General features: G+C 48.8%; 1 protein-coding gene across 7 annotated transcripts in view; it reads right to left on the reverse strand.

Annotated features, from left to right (window-relative positions):
• The window catches only part of FIRRM (FIGNL1 interacting regulator of recombination and mitosis), a 3,243,174-nt gene that overhangs the window by 2,891,517 nt on the left and 330,114 nt on the right, over positions 1–21,543 (reverse strand). For 6 of the 7 annotated variants that reach the window (XM_078686707.1, XM_078686742.1, XM_078686714.1 and 3 more), the window contains exon 4: positions 18,601–18,705. The exons of the other annotated variant lie outside the window; for it this stretch is intronic. In XM_078686707.1, the coding sequence (XP_078542833.1) occupies positions 18,601–18,705 (105 nt within the window). The remainder of the gene's footprint in view (positions 1–18,600; positions 18,706–21,543) is intronic. 7 annotated transcript variants of the gene reach the window in all.

A 21,543-nucleotide genomic window follows, 5' to 3' on the forward strand; every position in this document is an offset into this window, starting at 1 on the left:
CGGCTCGACGACCTTCCTTGGTTCGGTGCCCTTCGGTTTTATGCCCTTGTTCGGGTCGACCGATTTTTTGGGGTCGACGGCTTTTGGCTGAGCGGCCTTAGTGGGGTCGACAGTCTTCTTTGGCTCGACGCCCTTTGGCTGTTTATTAGGATCGACGCCCTTAGGGTCGGTGATCTTTTTAGGCTCTGGAACCTTCTTCGGGGCAGTGGTACTAGGCCCTGGGGTGTCTGAAGGTTTCGGTTTCGGAGCAGAGCCGGAAGGCGGGGCTGTCGAAAGTTTCTTATGATCTTGGCTAAGGCCTGTTGGTGATGCCTCGACCGGAGCCTTTGGTAACGGTTCAAGAGGTGTCGGGGGCAGTGTACTCACAATATGGGCCGACGGGATCTCGTCATCGGAGTCGGAGTAGTCCTCGACTGTGATGATCTCTAGGTCCGAGTCTTGAGCGTCCGGTAGATCCTGGTCATCATCGAAGATGTTGTCCGGTTCCGATGCCTGTCGCTGCATTTCTTGCCTAGCGGCCCGTCGGATCCGTATTGTTTTCTTCGACCGGAACCAGGCGCAGGCCGGGCAGGTTTCTTCCCTATGGTCTGGGGAAAGTCACTTGTTGCATACTGAGTGTTTATCAGTTTGGGGGAACTTTGCGTTGCATTGTGGGCACCTTTTGAAGGGGCTTCTTTCCATCGACGGTCTGCTCACGTGTCGTCGAAAAGGCCCAACGGCCCACGTCTACGTCCGATCCGAGATGGAAGTATGGATCGAGTAGAGAGGTACCGATCAAGAACAATACCGACGAAGTCGAAGGCCTTTTGGCCTTTAGAAAAGTTTGTTTTCGATTCCGATTTGGAGTGTAGGAGTTAGCATCCGAACCCAATGGCGGAAAAAAACAATCTGAGCATGGAGAGGATGCCCATGCGCACTGTAGTCCAGGGGAGGAGCCACCTATCTCGTGATACTTCGCAGATTCTTCCAGGACAACAAAGTGCAATCATCCGGACGCAACACTAGGAGGCGATCTATGCACAGATATGAATTCAGCAGCCCACATGCCTCGAACATAAAGTCTAAGGCTTTCTCCTCTCCTTCAGCAGCAAGGCAACCACTGCAGGCCAATCCCCCAGGTCAGGGACGGTATTCCTTCTTCAGCTTTCCCAGTTCCTTGTCTTCAGGCAGAGGTTTCTTCTTGTAATTGCAGGACACTAATTACAGTTGCCCTTACGTCCAGATCCGGAACCACCGGCTACTGGCTCCCCAACCAAGGGACGTACCCTTTGGTCAGATGCCTGGCGCACCAGGACTTCCTGAGGGTGACGCATAACTAATGTGTCGTGTAACAAGTCTGCCTGTCACTCAGGACAGAAGTGGCATCACCATGGTCACTCCCCGGCGACACAGCACTTCTGGCTGGCCCCTGACCCACTGGTTCTTCCACTGGGGAGCCTATCCCCCTCGCACCCCTCCATCTGGACTTCTGCACCCTCCCAACTGGAGCGGTACTGCCAGACACCAGAACTGCTGGAGCTCTACTTACAGACACTCCACGTCCTCTAGACACTGGGGGATCCTCCTCAAATGGCCTATTAGTACAGCCTAGGCCCCCGACCTGATGTTCCCTTAAGAAACAATCCAGGCCCTGAGACTGGGTTTCGGGCACCTGGAGACATGCAGTCCCCACCCACTCCTTCTCCTCAGAGACAGGACGTGGGCCCCTACACCGGGACCTAGCTGGGCTACTCTGAACCTCTTCCACCACGCTGGGCTGGAAGACACCTCAGCCACTCCTTTTGCAATCACTCCCTCCTTTATGTCTCTCTCTTCACAGAACCTTACCAACTCTAACATACTGTATCTAAACAGACCACAGAAATCAAAAGCAGGCTCCATTTTGGTGGACGTTCTCAAGAAAAGTTTAACACAAGGAACCTAGGTGTCTGAGCTAAAACAGGAGTACACACCAAAGTATTCAGCAAGCTCCCTATCTCAGAGAACTCACACCCAATCATTCAGCAAGCTACCTATCTCAGAGAACTCACACTCACTTGTCCAGTGCAACACACCATTCATCCACCCACACCCCCCCAGACCGGTGAGACAGTATCTACTGTCCCTGAATCTCAACCTGTACCCCTCTTACTAAGCACCAGGTACCATAGTCTGGTAACGGGACGTGGAACACATGGACTGGACACATTTATGCTGCTACCACTGGATCCCACCCTACTGGTGAATCCGGAAAACTCACATTGCACTTAGGGGATAATCTACCCTCCCGAGCTAGTGACTCCTTACCAATCAAGTCCACACTGTAGGACAACCCAAGAACCAGCGCAATGGCTCAAGGGCAGTTACTCTTCCTCCAGATTCTCTGGTTTCTATCCTTGGCAGGACACCTAACTCAAAGTGCACAAGAAACACATTTCCAAGGAAATGACATTTAGAACAAACTTAGAAACAATAATCCCTTTCCATGTGACTATCTAAAATGCAGAGTTTTGTAGTGAAGCTAGTTCTTGCTGTGGTACTGCGCCAACACAAGTTCTCATCCTTCCGCTTGCTTTCAGTGTTAGAAATGGGATTTCTGTTTGGCTGAGGCTTGCGCCAAAGCCAAGCAGAAACCACCACTCTAGTTGGGGCAAGGGAGTTACACTTCAAAGATAACCCCTGATCACCCCCTTGGCAATGTGACACAAGCAGTAAGGCTGATCCCTGAGGCAATGAGTAAAGCATTTGCGCATGCACCCACCAGCAACAGCATCCCAGGCCGCCCACAAAAGATACTACACACAAGGTTATATCAGAAATAGCCTTTGTATTACCAAAACACATCAGAATAATAATCACAGGATGTACATTGTGCCCACTGGCACGGGCAATATTTACAAGGGATTATGTACACCTGACAGGGCCACATGGACCACTGTCAGGATCATCACAAAGTGAACTTGGTAAAGGTGAACTAAAACACACAAGTAAAATAGGTCATAGAACGTACAGTCAGTAAACACTGATAATCACTGCACTTGCAACAGTCTGTGCCATGAAATCCATCATACACAGTATACCATAAGTCTAAATACATTAGACCCTCACCACCTAAGTAAAACCTTACACTAGGGGCGTAAATCACACAGGGAAGTACAATCTTCCTAACATAACCTAAACAGGTAAAACAACCTCCTATGCATACATCATATCTAGAGGCATCAAACACAGGGTGCGCAAAACATACTACACACAGTACATTTCCTAACACCCAAAGCATTAGCACATAGATCACAATAAGGTCCAGGTTGCGCCACTGCGCCAAAACCTAAATGTTGCAGCTGCCCACTACTTGCTGGGCAGAGGAGGACAAGAACAGGGCCTAAACGCTGCAGCTGGCACTAAGTGCTGCGCAGCTGTGGAAGGCCAAAGTAGGGGCGAAGGAGTGCGACTCACTCCTGGGTCCACAAAGAACAAGTCCTTAGAAAGCAAAACCTAAACAGTGCAGCTGCCCACTACTTGCTGGGCAGCTGGGAATCAGAACTGCGACAGGGGCTCTCACTAGCCCTCCCGAAAATTGCGCCAAAACGGTGGAGCCCTCTAGGCTCTAGAACTAGAATGCGGCACAGGTTGGAGCCATCTGGCCCTAAGAACAAACCTGGGTCTGGGAGCACTCTGGCTCCTGAGGGAATGTTTATGCGCCCAAGCCCCTCATGGGAACTTTAAAATAAAAATGGGGCATCGTAGGAGCCATCTGAGCTCTGAGAAGGCATAGGGAGTGAGAATGCAGTAAGGACACGGGCCCCTCTTGACCCGTTAAACAATGGTGGGCCCCCTCGTTGGAGCGGCCCCCTATCAGGCGGGGGCCACTCAAGAACTAATGCGGCCGTGCTCCCCCCATACACAGCCCTCACTTAACGGGCTCCTGCATCGGGCGGGGGAGGCTTCTCTCCTCGCGGTCTCCTTTGAAGTGTGGCGGGGGGCGGCTTCTCTCCTCGCCGGTGCCCTGTTTCACTCACGGAACCGGGGCTCCCTTTTCACCACGAGAGCCCTGAAGGGGATAAAGAACAGGCGCTGCCCCCACCGGCCGCCTCCATTCACCCGGGCGGCTTCTCCTTGCCAGGCGGGCCTTCCGGACACACTTCTCTTCCTGCTTCCGTCTGCAGGCCACGCCCACAACCAGGCGGACCGTGGTTCACGGCGGCAGGGATTGGATCAATGAGGGGTGGGCTCCCTCTAAATTAAGAATAGAAAAGCGGGGTGGGCACGCGCCATTTTAAAATAATGAAGGCAATAATGCCGGGTGGCACCTGTAGCGAAATATGACAATAAGTGGGGTGGGCACCCGCGATGCCGGTAAGATCGGGGAATCCCTACGTCGGGGTTCCCTCGAGGAGGAGATCAGAGCGCTCCTCTTCAGCGGCAGAAATGGCAAACAAAAAGGGGCACAGCGTTTCCCTGCATCAGGAAAGGAGCCAGGGGCTCTTAAAGTAAAAGCAAGGTCCTGTAGAGTAAGAGAGTACAGCAGACAGGGTTCCAGGGCAAGGAAAGGGAGCAGGCAGCTCCCAGCAAAGCAAGTCCCCCAGTCATCCAGCATTCAGGGCATCCAGGGGCTGGGCAGGGCCCAGGGAGGCAAGCTTTCCCCTGGGCCCCAGCAGTAGCACGCCCCTGGTAGATTCAAGTCAGGAAACCAGAACATTTTACATGAGGTCACAGCCTCATTTTATAGACAGAAATCCTTTGTTGTCAAAGATGTAGGCTAGGGGCGAACCAGATGCAACTGGTTCTTGAGCACTTTGTTTTGCTCAGCCCCTCTCCCTATAGAGGAAAGGCCCAGCCCTATTCAGGTCACAGGTGCACTCCTCCCTCCCATAAACATGCAAATCTCTCCATTCACCACCGGGGCAGACCCATCCTGACTCCTGGAGCCAGGCACACCAGCCAGCTCCAGCCAATCACAAGCCAGACAGTCAATTCACATTCACTGCACAGACAGGCCAACTTCTAGAAGTGGCACTTCCACACTAGACACAATAAATCCACGCACATCATCGCACAGCATTTAATCACACGAGTCCGCACATACCAAACTCGACCCTGCACTCCCCACACATCAGGAACTACCATGGACACACAAATCCCTCATGCATTCCTATGGGAGGCCAGGCCAATCTCACACACGCACTCAGGGAGTGCATGCACTTTACACTGGGACACAGTGTCAAAGTGTGCAAAGACCAGAAATCACTATAATTATGTAACATTAAAAGGCAAAAAGTTCAGGGGTGAACCTGCCAGAAAGGCCAAGTCCAACAATTAGTCACTGCTTAGTACTTTTGGGTTAATGAAGCAGATAACAGGATACATGAGGGAGTTTCCACACATATTATAAAGCTGGACATTTGCTTGCTTGCTGGTATGCGAGGGAAGTTACTAAATAGAGATGGTATGGGTGGCCAATGGGGTATGTAAGGTTGGAACGCGGAGTAAGTGCTTACGAATATGCGAGTGATGGGTCGCATGTACGGTGCTTAAAAGGGTAGGGAAGTAATTGAGATAAACATTTATATAGTCGGGGAGACGCTAGGCAAGATGGCCGCACCTCTGTGAGGCTCTGCCTGACCAAGCCAATATCCGCCCAATATCTGCTGCATCCATTAACTTCTGTACTGGCTATTGGAAGGTACAGCCATCCAGAGACCTGCAGCATCGTTCTACGCTAATTGTGGCTTTCTCGGACCCCGACAGCCGGCCTGCTGTGAATCGCCATCCTGACCGCGAGGCTCTGTGATATGGCGGCCCGCCTGGGGTGGTGAGCCTACACCCTCGCCTGAGGCCTGTCTGCTGCGGTCCCCGCTGCGCTTGCAATTCCCCCTTTGAGCCTAGACCCTGCTGGGCCTCGGAGGACCGTATATCGTCGTGCGGACCCCCGCTGGATGCTCTGCGGGCCCTGTCGGCTGGGCCGGACCGTGAAGGCGGGTGGAGAGCCGAGAAAAGAAGATCCGACTACCTAGGGCCGCTGATCTGGGCTTGCGGAGCGGCCCTGGCTTGCTGCTGGGGTCATCGTGGTCCCTGTGGCACTGGCGATGGTGAGAGGGGTTGGGGCCTGGTGGCGGCCGGGGTCGCGGAGGTGGTACCAGGCCTAGCACCGGGCTACGCCCTGCGAGCTACAGCTGGTGCGGGAGGGTGCGGGTTGTGGCGGTGCTGATGATATTTTACCTGGGGGTGTGTAACGCTGCCTCCGTTCCAGCGCTGGCTGAGCTTGGGCCTCCCAGACTTCGGTGAAATGGTGCCTCCTGTCCAGGGCTCCGGGAGTAGGCCACGGATCCTTGGCCTTGATTGGCTGCTGTCCGGCATCGGGCCGAGAGGGGCGGCGCTGCGGAGGCTGCCTGCTCCCTCCTTGACCACGGCCATAGCAGCTGGTATCCTGGAAAATAGAAGGGTGCGAATTGAAGCTTTTTGGCACACCGTGGTCTGCTCCTAGGCTGCGAGGCTGGAGTCGGGCAGCTGCATAGGAGGCTGTATTGTTTATGAGCTGTGCCAGAGAAGGTCCAATTACATGCTGCATTTTCTTCTTGGAGGTGGTGACTTGTCTGATTAAAATACTAGAGTTTGTTGAGGCTGAGTGCAGTGGTGACAATTGTGGACCTCTCATGTTCATCTGCTGAGGTAGTTGGGGCCCTGTGTATGACTGAGGTGTCGATAACTGACCAGTGGTGTGAGGAGTGATCCTGACTGGACTTTTGCATTGGGGGTCCCTGGTGCCTCACTCTTTCCTGTCATAGTGCTGTGCCACGTCTTGAGACCATGGGCTGGACCGACAAGAATCAATCAAAGCTCACTTTTGAGTCAAGGCGGCCGCCCAAGACCCCGCAGAGGGCCGCCTCGGATTCAGAGACGGACGCGGTGGCAGGAGGACTGCCCACCCTGGAAGCCACTTTGGTGGCCATGCAGCGGACACTGCAGTCCATCGAAGACGCTATGACAGCGGTCAATCACAGACTTGACCATATGTCTTCCAAACCTGAAAAACAGAGTGCGCGCATGGGGGAGATGGAGCAGAGGGTCTCAGCCACGGAGGATGGTCTATCCACGGTCACTGATAAGGCGCTGAATATGGAAAGGGTCCTCTCCCTCATTCAGGCGAAGAACGAGGACTCGGAGGAGCGGTCCCGACGCAATAACATCCGCGTTACGGGACTGCCGGAGTCCACGAATGTGGGCAAGATGGAGACATATATATGGAGCGCCTCATCATAGACATTTTTGGAGCGGAGCAGTTGTCCAATATGTTTATCGTCGAACACGCTCGTCGCTCTTTGGCTTCCCGTTCTGTGCCTGGGGCCCCTCCGTGCCCTATAATAGATAGTATCTTAAACTATAGGGACAGAGACACCATTTTGCGCATGGCAAGATAGAAAGGGACAATTTAACATAACAAGCTTGCATTTTTTCCGGATTTTACAGCCGCAGTTCAGGCCGCACGGAGGGAGTTCGGCACTGTGAAGCAATTTTTGCCTAAGGAGGAGGTCCCCTACGCAATGTTATACCCGTCTCATCTCCGCATTGATGCTGCTGCGGACAACAAGATCTTCTCCTCCCCAAAGTGTTACGCCTGCCAGTTCTCCGGCCAGATTGCACGGTCTGTCAAAGATGGCCGCCCAGAAACGCGCATGCGCGAGGGGGACGGGCTAGAGCCTAAAGTCTGATTTCCCTGTAACTCGGGGCTTCGCGTTCTAGTGTTTTCGTGTTCCCGACAGGGCACGTCACTTCCGTTAAGCCGCTTTCGTTGTGCACTAGCCGTTCGTGTTACGGCATCCTTTGCTCTCTGCTCACAATCTTGAATCTGTTGCCCAAACTTCCAATCCTGAGTAGTTCCTGGTTATTTTACAGATACACGTCTTGTGCATCTATATCGCCTCCGTCCTCCTGAGCTTCCAGACGGACCTTCGTCTGTAATGCTATATTGGACGGACCGGATTCCTGTTATTTTAATTTCCTCCTGAACCGGCTGTCTTCTCGCCCGTCCTGAGGGGGTCCTTCGCCTGCATTTTCGCGGTTCCCCCTGTCGGCCGGACACTTTTTGTTCCGTCGGCCAGCCGGACTTGCGGAGCGTAGGCAGCGGGCTCTTCCAAGGGATTGTGGGAGTTGTGGTCGGTCAGGGTTTTATCCCATTTTCTTCTTTTTGTTCGTGGACTCTCTGGTGTCAAATTGGAGACTGGCATTCGTTACAGTGCATGGGCAAGAAGAACGGGTAAAGCACTATTAGCGCCTTTTCTATTAATAATACCCTGCCTATTATGTTATGATTTCTAACATGAGTGTTATTACAGTTTCAGATAAGACGATTGACAGTTTACAATTGCCTCCCTCTTGATAATCAGAACCCCTATTCTTTCTCTGCATGGTAAGAGAACCGGATTCACAGTTCTTGCACAACACTTTAAGAAACCGAGAGAAACAGTTTCCTTTTGCTGTTATAGACAGACGTCAGGTTTGCCAATCATAGCTGATCCAGTATTATGGTAGAGATTTAGTCGACCGGTATACTGAAGAACCCTCTTAGGTATGATACATAGCCTAGGCTTCCAATGATTGTGGTTTATTTGTTGTTGATCTGCATTAACCTAACCCATTCCTTTTAGTGCCTGTCTCGACCCTGTGGGAAACCAGCCAGAGGAGTCCTGTTTCTTCCCTGCCTTTCCTTGTTTTGTTCCCTCCTTTCCCTCCATACCACCATTGTGTTCTAGTGTTTGATAGACGCAATAGGTGCAGGGGGGAAGGGTTGGTCTTGTCTGCTGTTCCTGGCACTCCTGCGGAAACGGCGCTTGTATCCTTACACAAAGGCTGCAATGGATTATGCAAAGAAATTGAAACACCGGAAGCGGGACTCTGCTGGAGCGCCTGTAGGAGGTGCTGGGAGATGAGGAGAGCTAAGGGTTCCGCTCAGGAAGTGTAGGGACTTTTCCTGGAGAATTGTTGCTTACGATGACTTTCTGTGTGCCTTTCCTATGTCCTGACTTTATGGTTGGGGGAGGGGTGGACTGTTTCAGATCACCTGCTGCCTTATGATTTGTAAAGTGGTTTGCATATATCGCTCTTTTTCTGCTGCTTGTGGTGTCTACTGTCTTGGTGCAGTATTAGCTTGTCCTGATTTGACTCCTGCTGTCCCCTAACATGGTGGCTGGGGTCTGCGAACCTACCTTGCTTGGCCTCTATAGGCTTATAGGCTGTCTTGCTTCGCCAGTAGGTATATGGTTTATTTTGTTGAACTGGGGTGTTGTAATATTGTTTGCTTGGTCAACTCCTGTTATGCGGGAGGACTACGCATCTGCGCCCCTCCATATGAGTGTACCCCAGAACTTGAACCTTGTTGTTTGGGGGGGGGGGGGAAGGGTTTAGTTTGGTTTTGGGATGGCTTTGGCATGTTTGGGGTGCTGAAGTTGGTGTTGGGCGGGTGGCGCTGGGAATGGGGAGGGGGAACTGTTAGTTACTTTCTACCAGGCATACAGTGACAATGTGCAGTGTGGGTTACGGTTTGCGGTCCTATTGCTTTCAATATGGTGATTGCTACTTGATTTTCCTGCAACCGGCTAATGGGTAGCCCTATTACGTTTGCCACATGGAACGTCCGGGGTTTGAATTCGCCACGGAAAATTAGGATGGTGTTTGCAGGCTTGGATCGAATGGGTGTGAGTGTCGCTTTCCTCCAGGAAACGCATTTGACTGCGGAGTCGGTGCAGAATGTTGGGACGCGCTTGGCGAGTGTGCGCGCGGCCTCCTCATATTCCTCATTTGCCAGAGGGGTACTCATTCTGGTGAAGAAAGGTGTGCCCTTCACGGCAATTAGAACTGAAGCGGATGATTTAGGCCGTTTTGTGCTGTTGCATGGTAGGTTGGGGGGAGAAAGTGTGCTCTTGGTGACATTTATGGACCGAATGTGGATGACCCTGCATTTTTTTCGGCTGTGTGGCGCAGGATCCTGTTGTTCCCTCCTGTCGAAATTATCTGGGGTGGGGATTTTAATGTGTATTTGGATACGTTCCGGGATCGGTGTGGTGCTGGGAAGGCCAGGCAGAGGAGGGCATCAGATGTGCTGTGGGGTCTTATTGATGCTTGGCATGTGCATGATATTTGGAGCTTGGGGCATCCAGTGGCTTGTGAGAGTATGTGTGTGTCCTCTGGGCATGGTTCATGGTCACGAAAAGACTATTGGCTAATTTCTCGGGAGGTAGGTCTTTGGGTCAAGCGTGTTACACATGCGGCCAGAACACTTTCGGACCACTCCCCGGTGCTTACGGAGCTGACACTACCAGAGTATAGGGCGCCACAGTTTGCTCGGAGGCTCCAACCGTCGGAGCTTAAAGACCCAGTATTCAAGCAAACTATAGAGGACGCGATCGAGAATTATTTTAAGGAAAACAAGGGCACGGTTGACAGCGCAGGGGTCCTCTGGGAGGCCTTTACGGTCACTATCAGAGGAGCCTGCATAGGTGCACAGGCTGGTGTTTTACGAGATATTAGGCGCCGGATTAGGCAGCTGTCTGCAGACATTCAGGTCCTGGAACGCTCCTTTGATGTGGCCCCAACTGCTGACAAACTTGCACAGATACGTAACCTTGTCTCTGAACACAATGACACTGTAGATCAGTAGTTGCGACACTGCTCTCGGCGGCAGACTGCTCGGTATTATGGGGAGGGTGGGCGGCCTAGCCGCTCTCTCGCCCAGAAGCTGCGGGAGCCCCGTAGCCAGGAGCCCATAACTGAACTAATAGACAACACTGGCACGGCCTATCATTCGACGGACGAGCTTTGCGATGTCGTATTGAAATTCTATAAGGATCTGTATGCAGCTAGGGAACCCCCTCCAGCAGGAGAAACGCATGATTATTTAGACGATGTGGCATTAGGCTGGCTAGCTAAAGCTATCTAAAGCAGTTCGGCGAGGAGGATGTGCGGGATACTATAATGGCACTGCCCACATGTAAAGCTGCCGGACCGGATGGTCTGCCCAGTGTATTTTATAAGGCATTTGCCTCAGCTCTTGTTCCGCTGTTATTGGAGATGTATGCAGAGGCCTACAATACCGGGACCCTGCCACCGTCGCTTAGGGAGGCCTTGTTTGTCACCCTGCTAAAACCGGACAAGCCTCCAAATCAATGCGGGTCGTATAGGCCACTCTCTATCATAAATATTGATACCAAAATATTGGCAAAAATGATAGCCACTAGACTTCAGCCCCTTGTACCTCTGCTGGTCCTACCGGATCAGTCCGGTTTCGTGATGGAGAGATCAACCGCGCACAATCTCCGCACTTTATTTTCCACGCTACATTATTTCAAAGCTGACTTCCAGGCCGTGGCTGTGTTGCTAGACGCAGCAAAGGCGTTTGATTCTGTGCATTGGTCCTATATGTTTACGGTCTTGAGCAGGATGGAATTTCCCCCCCTTCTTCGTACAGTGGATCCGGGTTCTTTACAGTAAGCCTGTCGCCTGGGTCCGGGTGAATGGTAAGGTCTCGTCCTTATTTCCTATAGAACGGAGCACGAGGCAGGGGTGCCCCCTGTCGCCCATCCTCTTTTCTTAGGTGAGAGAACCTCTGGCCTGCAAGCAACCGCCAAAAACATGCTGCTGCAGCATTGCGGTTTAGACAGTGCCCGCTAATTGTCTCGCTATACGCGGACGATATGCTGCTCTTCGTCCGGGAACCCTCAACTTATCTCTCCGCGGTATTGAGGGAGTATGCCCAATTTGAAAGTTTTTCAGGTCTGGGCATCCATTGGTCCAAATCCGTGGTGTTCCAGATAACAGAGCGTACGAAGGAGGTTGAGCTGGACTTTCCGCTGTCCTGGACTTCTGAGCCTGTAAAGTATCTTGGGGTGATGATCCATAGAGACCCGGCTGTTGTGGTCACCGAGAATTATGGGCGAGCCATCATGCGTATTACGGAGCAGGCGGAACGGAGGGCACGCCTTCCCTTGTCGTTAGCAGACAGGATTGCCGTCGTCAAAATGCTGTATTTTATTATTAATATCCCAATCAAACTGAACGTGGCGTTATTCCAAACGCTGCAATTGGCACTGCTTACATTTCTTTGGGGTGGTAAGAAATCTCGATGCCGCTGGGACGTCCTGACGCAGCCTTTGGACAGGGGCAGCTTTGAGGCTCCTGATCTACGCCTATACTATATCTGTGCACAGGCGCACTTTGCGCATTACTGGCACTTCCCGCAGCGCTTTCAACCACATGTAGCCATTGAAGCGGACACGGTCCTTCCCACTCCGGTGCAGGCTATGGTTCTATCGGGCGGACCCCGACACAAAATCAGCCCACCTCAGTGCACGTCCTGGGCGTGGAGGGCACTGGCCGTCAGAGCCCAGCTCTCATATTCATATGCCCCTCTGTTGCCCATAGCGTCTCACCCTGGGATATCGGCTGCTCGGGAACCAGCTATGTTAAAGGAACTTGCGGCTGCGGGGGTGGTCAGGATGGGCGATCTTTACAAGGAGGGTTGATTTAAAACCCTTGCGGAAGCCCAGAACGGGATCAATCACCCCTTTATGTTTCGATTCATGTATATTAGAATCAGGCAGGCTGTTCGGTATGGGTACCCAGACTTTCCTGAGGACCCCACGACTCTTCATGCATTGCAAGCAATGCTGACGGTGGAGAGCCGTAAAGGCCTTATCACTAGGCTCTATTATGCTTCTCAGCGGGAGCACAATTTCGAAGATCACCAGTCACGTCAGCGCTGGCAGGAGGCGATAAATTGTCCGGTATCAATGGAGATCTGGTCGGCCTGTTGTCAACTCACGGGACGGCTCACGGCCAACTGCAATCTCAGGATCATCCACTTTAAGTTTCTGCACCAAATATATTATTCTCCTGTGCAGCTCCATAGGTACGGCTTGAGGGAGACTGCGAGATATGTGCGCTGCTGTACGAATGATGCGGGCTTCTATCATGTAGCCTGGTTGTGTGGGAAGGTCTTTGCATACTGGACAGAAGTGGCTCGTATATTATCGGAAGTGGTACTTGAACAGGTAGCCTGTGCGCCTGAACTTTACCTGTTGGGGTATGTGAATCGATTGAAACCGGCCAACAGACGACTTATGGCGGTATCTACATTGATGGCGAAACGAGTGGTAGCAAAGAGATGGGGATCAAGGTCTGCCCCTATTATAAAAATGTGGCTCATTGACCTAGTCTATTGCAAGGACCAGTTACAAATATATGAGGAGGAACTGCCTGCAACTTCTCGCCCTAAAGACTTTTGGAGCCCTATAACTGTGTATATGCTGTCACATCCTGATCTATGCGGTGGGGCGGTGCCCTCAAGATTGTCACTCTTACTGTGCTATCACTATCCAGGAATTGTTTTACTCTCTTACTCGAGTGCTAGGTTGTAGTATTTCTGAGGAGATGTCACCTGTTTATTGCTGACCGCTCTGCAACACACGTGTTTTTTCTTGTTTTTTTCTTTTCATGGGATTGCCTCGATGAGGGGCTTTAATGTGCTGTTATCGCTTGGCTGGATGTTTGGGGGAGGTGGGAGGAGTTGTGGTATTATTGTAACTGCTTGTATGTGTTTATCGCTGTAATGGTTGATTCCTGGGTTATACATATATATGCTGCTCACGATGCATGTGATTGCTTGATGTATGCTGCACTGTAGATAGTATACTGAAAAGGTTTAATAAATAAAATAAAAAAAAATAAAAAACGTATATAGTCTGCACTGCGCTTTTCATTTCCAAGTGGAGTTGAGCAGGTTTTCTATCATCATTGTCTCTCTGTTGAAAGCCCATCCCAGTGTGGTCAGCTCTGTTGTCAGAAAGCTTTGGTGCACATGCGTTGTTCCACTGCTTAACGCGGCAGATGCCATGCCTCATACCAACACCTCGGACTTCCAGAGCGGTAACACTGCCGCTAGGATCCTGCCCCCCTAACCCCAACCACCCATCATGCACCCATCCATCATGCATGCACCCCCAATTGTCGCCACCCACCCACCCATTCATCCATCCACCCAACCACCCATCTATCATGCATCCATCACCAATTGTCACCACCCACCCACTCATCCATCTATCTATCCACCCAACCTCCCATTATGCACCCATCCACCCATCCATCATGCATCCATCACCAATTGTCACCATCCATCCACCCACTTTGCCACCCATCCATCCACCCATCGATCCATCCATCCATCATGCATCCATCCACCCATCATGCATCCATCCACCCATCATGCATCAATCCACTATGCGTGCACCACCAATTGTTGCCACCCACCCACCCATTCATCCTCCCAACCACCCATCATGCACCCATCCATCATGCATCCATCACCAATTGTCGCCACCCACCAACCCATTCATCCATCCATCCACCCACAGATCATGCACCCATCCACCATGCATCCACCACCGATTGTCGCCACCCACCCACTTTTTGCCATCCATCCATGCATCCATCCATCCATCCATCCACAATTTGTCATCCATGCATCCATTCACCCACCCACCCACCCATCCATCCATCATGCATGCATGCACCAATTGTCACCACCTACCCACCCATTCATCCATCCAACCACCCATCATGCACCCACCCACCCATCCACTTTTCGCCATCCATCCATGCATCCATCCATCCATCCACCCATCATGCATCCATCCATCCACAATTTGTCATCCATGTATCCATCCACCCATCCATCCACCCATCCATCATGCAAGCACCAATTGTCGCCACCCACCCACCCATTCATCCATCCATCCATCCACCCAACATGCAGCCATCCATCATGCATCCATCACCAATTGTCACCACCCACCAACCCATTCAGCGATCCATCCACCCAACCACCCATCATGCACCCATCCACACTTTTAGGCATCCATCCACCCATCATGCATGCACCACCAATTGTCGCCACCCATTCATCTATCCACCCATCATGCACCCATCCACCCATCATGCATCCATCACCAATTGCCGCCACCCATTCATCCACCCTTCCATCCATCATGCATGCACCACCAATTGTCAACACCCACCCACCCATTCATCCATCCAACACACCATCGATCGATCCACCCAACCACCCATCATGCACCCATTCATCATGCATCCATCACCAACTGTCGCCACCCAACCACCCACCCATTCATCCACCCATCCATCCACACTTTTAGCCATCCATTCACCCATCCATCATGCATCCACACTTTTAGCCATCCACCATTCCATCATGCATCCATCACCAATTCTCGCCACTCCCAGTAATTGTAATAACAACATAACATGTACTGGAGTCCTGCCAGTATAATATTTATTACATATATATATTATTGTTTCATATTATTGTTTCATATACAATCATCTTAATTTAACTTGTGCGACCTGCAGATCGATGCTTTTTCCCCGCGTTGTACTGGAGTCCTGCCAGTGTAACATTTATTATTGTTTAATATTATGGTTTCATATACAATAATCTTTATTTAACTTGTCCGACCTGCAGATAGATGCTTTCGTTGTACTGGATGCTTTTTTCCCGCGTTGTCATCGCTAGCGATGTATATGTGACTGCGCTGCTGTAGCATGCGTCCTGAAAGCATGCGTTGTAAAGCCGGCCGTGATGTAAAAGTCGCGTTGCGATTGCACCGCGTGGAAACGCCTTCGTTGTAACGGGTGTTTCCCTTTGGGAGAGACAGATATCGCCCCACATGAGAGTAAGCCCATTTCTAGTCAAGCACTGCACTTCTAAAGTTACTAGACCCAAAAATTACTCAAAACATTAGTAAATGTACTCCAGCACCACATGTAGCCAACCACTGGAACTCTGTAATATGCTACCATTGAAAATAATGGAGGCGGGACTTAAAACAGAACCACAAAAAGTATTACAATAAATTAATTTATTTGGACTTTTTTAAAATGAAAAGGTCATAAAAATACTATATGTGAATAAAAACAAATCTTTGTGAAATATGTATTTAGCCATTTAATTTAAAAATATACATTTAAAAAATAGAATTTAATTCTATACATAACTTTACCATTAACACAATAAATAAACAATAATTTTCCTTTAGGTGGGATTTATTTTTTAATTACAACTTGAGAAAATATTTCAATGTAATATATTTGAACCTAACTGAATATTTAATTCAAAATTAAGGTCATAGGACTGTAATCTTTATTTTGTACTATACTTAAAATGAATATATAAAATTAATTTACATTAACACTTAACCTAAAAGGAAAATTTTACCCGTAAGCACCTGTTTGTAGAGTGTTGTTCTGTAGATTCACATGCTCTGCATACAGCCATCTAGTGTTGGGCTTGGACGTTTGCAAGGTTTTTTTTCTTTGACAGTCTTATGTCACAAGGTACAGTGACCCCTCTCTTAGCAGGCTACACACATGGGCATTGACTATGTTAGATTGTTGTCTGCACAGGGATGAGAGCAGTGTGGAGTTGTGAGTGAACATTAAATAAGGCACATGTGTACTGCACAAAAAAGATAATTTGAGGAAAGAGATCTGGGATCAGACCCACAGGTATCCAGGGAGGGGAGTGCATGTGAATCTACAACATTACATGCTACAAACAGATGCTTACAGGTCAAGTAAAATGTTCAGTTCAAAGCATTAGTTGCTGTAGATTCACATGCTCTACATAGACTGTAGACATGGTGGTCAGTGTACAGAAATTTGGAGTGCCACTGAGGACAGTAATAAAAGAATGTCTATTCCATTACTGGTTACACATTCTCATTAGCGAAACAATACCGTGGGATATGTCATGTATTGGTTATGATGAAAAGCACCTATTATGTTGTGGTTTTACTTTATGTGGAATCAATCTGGTCTTGTTCACGTTTGATGAGATTGAATGATGACAAGGCCAGAATATTATGTGCAGAAACACAATGATCTTGCATAAACTAATGTATCCGGGTAAACTAGACAGCTTAGAATACAAGGTTTGCTTAAGGACACTACTTGCAACATGCATTGGCTTACTTGCCCAGCAACAGACCACGTTACCATACCATATATCGATGAGAGGAAGTGTCAACCTCCGATTGGTTACTGCATTCCTTTTGATTGGAAAATCCCCACTGTCCCAATCACTGGACATGGGAGCACCACAACCCTGCACGCACTATTAGCTTCTTCTGATTAGGACTGTACCAAATAATTGTGTAACCTGTACAGTCTGGTGATGAACGCATGATGTATTAGTTGATAATTCTGAAGAAATTCTAATGTACTATATGTTTATTGGCCACGTGTCAAAACACAGTTTTGTGGCTTACCAAAATTAAAGGCCATGCGGAATTTCTGCAAGTCGGACACTAGTTTATCAAGCCTACGTTCTCCGTGTACATGTAGAGTAGACTTTCTTTACATGTTAACTCTGAAGTAGTCTGTGTCTTATTTTATGTAAGTTTCTACAATGTATTTTTGGGGAACAAAGTAGATTTTGGTGCTTATTGCATCAAAATTTGTATGGTAGAGTAAATACATTTTTAAATTCCGGAAGGTTTATACATAGCTCACCTTGCTCAACGCTGATACTGCTGAAAAACAGCAGTGGCATGCGAATAGACCTAACTACCTGGCCTTGCTTGCTTTCGATATGCTGGTCAAAAAACTGACTTCTATGTAGAAGGTAGGACATGCCCTAGAATTACAGCAATAAGAAAAGTACAAATCTGACTACTAGAGAAACTGATAGCACTAACATACAAAGTTGACCTCCTGGGCATCCTGGACGAAAGAGGTGACACTAGTGAATGACTGGCCTTGATAGGTATGGCTACCATAATTGTAAAAAGGGATACTGCATGTAGATGGAAATCTCCAAATCCCCCTACAATACTGGAGTGGTGCCCAGCAATGGATTGGTGTGCTACACATGAAAAACCCATTTACAAGGCTAGGAGTTGTCCTCAAACACCATACCATCTAGGACAGATGGTGTGATTATTAACCGCTTAACCACAGCGGCAATTCCGCAGTGGTGCGGCGGTTCAGCGCAGGGGGCGGGGCTGCATCGGCCAACGGACGTGCGTAGCACTACGAAGGTAGTGCGCGTGATTGCCGTTGGCCGACAGAAGCAGGCAAGGGGTTAACGACTGATGGCGAATTGATGTGGTGTTTATTAGATGGAAGTCCAGGCTCTCACTAACAGTAACAAACACATTGTCTGTATTAGATACTTATTACCTGTACTTGGTTTCAATACAAACAATAACATTTTTTTAAAACTCCAATGTAGGTTGCTTAACATGCCGCATTTTAACAAAGTGTAAGGTACTTAATGCACCTGATAACTACCAGGTGTGTTAAATACCAACCAACTCGTAATTTAGAACCCTTCACAAACAGGTTTTCACAGGAGTCGAAAAATATGGATCCATTCATAATCAGGCCCTAGGTCTTCACCCCGAAGATGTTTTATTATATGCCTCGAAATACTACAATAGAATGACATTTTTGTTAAATATTTTAAAGTATAGAAAGAATCGCAGACATGAGACACAACAGCCTCCAGCATAGGCTGATAGAAAAATCATACTCTCTCATTTGCTCTATAATTACCTGTAAAATGGTCCTTAGTGTTTGTTGCAACTCTAAATTTTGGCTTGTCAGGCCAGATGCCCGACTGGATAGGTCGTGCAGCAAATAAGCAAACAATTTCACAGCCTGTTAAAAAATATAAAGTAAAAATGTGGAAAAGCATGTAAGGAATGACCAGTACAAACACAACAAATATGGTGCACTAAACTGAAACGGTGCCTTACCAAGGAGTGAGTAGTGCCTTTCACCTAGATGATGATCTTCCCATAGAAGACTACATAAGTGATGCATAACAGAAAGGGCATAAACAAAAACAATTCCCAACAGGTATCATTAAAAGGCAGTTTCAACAATGTATGCAATTCGCATTACATAAATAAGCAACAAGGAGTCTCTAAGGTTTTTTTGAAAAGGGGTATTAATCACCACTTGGAAAAAGAGAGGGGTCTTTCACATGGCAATACAGTTAGACAGCACTGTACAGAACAAATCATGTGACAACCCGGTGGCACTTGGTGAATGGTGATATATACAGATGGTGATAGTGAAAGTGCAAGTGCTAAAGAGAACAGCGTGAGCGACGCATAGTGACAAATTATAAGACAGTAATGGCTCCAAAGGATCAAGTTGTAGTCACTTAAAACATGATTGAATGATTTTAACAGGAACACAAAACGTAATATGCGCCATAAAATTATGCTGTGAAGTCGACGGCGTTTCGATCCCCGTGAGTCGGGATCGTCATCAGGACAGGGTTGTCGATGAGGACAGTGATAGTCACCCTAGCAGGTGGTGCGTGGGTGGCTAGGGTCCAAGGGGTCGCTCGAGAATCGGCGGCTGATCGTGGTTTGTGTTGAATCTGATCAGCGGGGAGGGGTGGCGCCTGTGTGAATCCGGGCGGCGGAGGGCGATTAGGGCTCTCAGGGTCTTGTGTGGCTCGCAGTAAATGCAGGAGCTACGTGGGGCTCGTAGGCATCCAGAAAGGGCAGCACAGTATTCCAACTCCTCAATACATTTCAAGTAAAAAAAAATACTACTTGCATTGTGAAGGAAAGGTGGCCTTCTTTCCTAGAGAGGCTTATGAACAGCATGAGCAAAAATTAAGCAAAACAACTCGATGAAGAAAATAAAAAACAAGAGTTCCACCCCAAATTAGTTAACAAGAAAAAAATGTAATATGAAAAAAAGTAAAAAAATAAATGAAATTGTATGCACAGCTTAAATATCGTAGCAAACACTAATTGGACTAACAATAGGAATAAATAGTAATATCATCCACATTGATCAGATTGGTTTCTCATCGTCTACCAAAAGGGAGCAGTGCAATTCATTTTTGGCACTAGAAAGAAGTGATGCCTAGAGCACCTGGTTTATGAGAGAGAAATGCTTTTAGGAAGGATGCATTTATGCAGTAAATGTTTGTTTCTCTTGCTGTGGAATTAGCCCACTCAAAGCAAATGTTTTGACCAAAAAGATCCTTAACGCCCTCTATGCTCATGAAAGAGCGGTGCAGTCATAAGCCACGGTGGGAGTGTGCTCATGATGGAACTGGTCCGTCATGGCACCCACCCATGGGGAAAGCGCTGGCACTCCCTCCGTGGGCAGTCCAACAACTTCCCACAAAGTGGAATGGCAGCGGAGAGTTCCCGCTGTCTCCCCCTCCCCCCTCCCCCCCATGGGAATCCCATGACGTCAGCGCGCGCCAATGTTATCAGAAAGCCCAGGACGCTCTGGAAGCCATTTGCTTCCAGACCTCCGATGGAGGAGGGTAGGTTTCCTTGCTCGGGGGCGCAGGTTCCTCCTTGCACAGAGGCATCGGGGGAGTGTAAAGAGTTTTTCCTTTTCCGTCTCTTTGCAGGGCCATTTCTGCTAGGCACCAGGCATTTATTTTTTTAACTGGAAGAGACACCTTGGGCAAAGGTCGCTTCCTTAGCGGGCTCAAATTTTGTGCATGTTTTTTCTGCCCACCCTGAGGGCAGATCGACCCATTTTTATGCACCACTAGGCACCAGGAACTTATTTTTTTAAATGGACGCGACCCATTGGACAGGGGTGGCTTCCTTAGGGAGCTCATATTTTGTGCATGTTTTTTAGATCTGCCCTTTTATTGGCCTTTATGCTTCTGGGGTGGGGGGGGGGCAGAAAACCATACGAGGCACCAGGGACAGTATTTTTTAAATGGAAGCAACACCTTGGGCAAGGGTTGTTTCCAAAGGTGGTCAGGTTTTCAGGATGTTTTTTCTGCCTTCTGGGGGCAGATCGGCCCGTTGTTTTATCCTTTCTGCCCGCTGGGGAGCACGGGGGGGGGGGGCAATAAACCAGTGGCACCAGAGATTATATACATTTTTTTAATGGAAGCGACCCTTTGGGAAAGGGTCGCCTCCAAGGGGATTAAATTATATTAATATATTTTATGCCCCCGGGACAGATTTGCCAGTTTTTTGGGCCTTTCTGCCCCATGGGGTCTGGGGGTGGGGGGGTGGGGGGGGGTGGGGGGGGGCAGAAAACCCTACTAGACACCAGTAATCTATTTTGTAAGTGGGCAAACTTCTGTCTGCTGTTTTCTGCCCCACCAAGGGACAGATCGGACTGGCAGAAAACTCCACCAGATCCCTTGGGCAAGATCCCCCCCCCATTTTTCTTGGCCCTATTTGAAGGCTGATCTGGCAGATGGACCATTTGGGTAGTGACACAGCGTGTTATAATGTTAACTGTTATATTTCTAGTGAATTGCAATTGTAACGTTTTATTTCTACTTTTTATTCTAGTTTAAGGATTTTGCTCTTTAGACTGATGTTCCAGGTTGCAGTTTTGTTACTGGTGGTTCTGCAGTTTGTGTAGTTGCATGTGTTTGGTAAGAGAAATATTTTGTGTACCATTTACTCTAAATGAGTCATTTCCCTACATGAATGCGTTTTTTGCAAATGGTGTAATAATAGAAGTATGTTTGGCTTCAATTTATTG

This window comes from Lissotriton helveticus, chromosome 1_1, assembly GCF_964261635.1.
Source record: "Lissotriton helveticus chromosome 1_1, aLisHel1.1, whole genome shotgun sequence".
In the NCBI taxonomy this organism is placed as follows: domain Eukaryota; kingdom Metazoa; phylum Chordata; class Amphibia; order Caudata; family Salamandridae; genus Lissotriton; species Lissotriton helveticus.